General features: G+C 39.7%; 1 protein-coding gene across 1 annotated transcript in view; it reads right to left on the minus strand.

Moving 5' to 3' along the window:
• Positions 1 to 1,026, minus strand: part of cip2a (cellular inhibitor of PP2A) — an 18,401-nt gene that overhangs the window by 2,308 nt on the left and 15,067 nt on the right. The window contains exons 14-15 of the mRNA XM_013915765.1: positions 777 to 851; positions 437 to 547 (exon numbers count right to left, since the gene is read on the minus strand). Of these exons, the coding sequence (XP_013771219.1) occupies positions 437 to 547; positions 777 to 851 (186 nt within the window). The remainder of the gene's footprint in view (positions 1 to 436; positions 548 to 776; positions 852 to 1,026) is intronic.

The raw sequence follows: 1,026 nt of genomic DNA on the forward strand, positions 1-1,026 counted from the left end.
AAAATTAACATACAGGAAAAGTGGATTTTACTAAAAACAGCGAGATCAGTGATTGAACTTCTAAGCAAAGATGAACTTTCCCATGGCTTGATTTAATTTAATGACTTTAGGAGGTGCTCACACTGACACTGCTTCACATTTAACATCAGAAAAGCATTTGGCACAGACAGCGTGACGCAGTGCATCTGCAAACTACAACCTGGGACTGAATTAAACATCGTAATTACACGTATTTATTCACTATTAATCTTCTAGCACAAAATGTCAGAAAAAACAGGAAAAACAAAGTTTAAATAGCTCGTTATGATGTTTTGTTTTATGTTTTAACATCACAAAAAAGATAAAGCACATGATCCTCACATTTAAGAAGCTGGCACTGCAAACAGTGTATTATCAAAATCTAAAGGAAAGAATAAAAACAATAACAACATGTTACCTCAGCCTCAGCCTGAGCTCTCTGAAAGCGATACTGAGCGAGGAGACGGTCGGCCTGAGAAAGAGCCAGAGCCTTCGCCTCCAACAAGTCCTGCAGACGGCTCTCTTTAGACTGAGGAGACACACAGAAACCTTCATCAGATACAGAAATGCTAAAATCCAGATAAAGTCTGAATGCTCCTGCAGAGGCTTCAGTGTTACATCAACAAATAACTCTCAAGAAGTAAAAATCAGACGGTTAAAAACAAACAAACTGTAAACATATGTCAGATTTTTAAACTGCGTGGTTACTCGTCTGCAACATTACAGCAGTGTTCATTGCTTAGGCCTGATGTACTCACCGCGTACGCGCCCAGCTTCTGTTCATACACGTCGATGATCTCGGACACGTGCGAGTCTTTGACCTGCTCCTGCAGCTGCAAGCATCAGACAGACTTCAGTGGAAACGTCGACGGGAAGATTGAAAACATTTATGACACAGTTTTGTTTGTCTGGAAATGTTGCCGACACCGTTTCCAGGGGTTACACCAAATTTTCCCAAACTTTACGACCTTTAAACACTTTAAATAATAAAATATTTCTTTGTGAAAC

This window comes from Pundamilia nyererei, unplaced genomic scaffold (assembly GCF_000239375.1).
Source record: "Pundamilia nyererei isolate P.nyererei 1_Seehausen unplaced genomic scaffold, PunNye1.0 scaffold00361, whole genome shotgun sequence".
Taxonomy (NCBI): Eukaryota; Metazoa; Chordata; class Actinopteri; order Cichliformes; family Cichlidae; genus Pundamilia; species Pundamilia nyererei.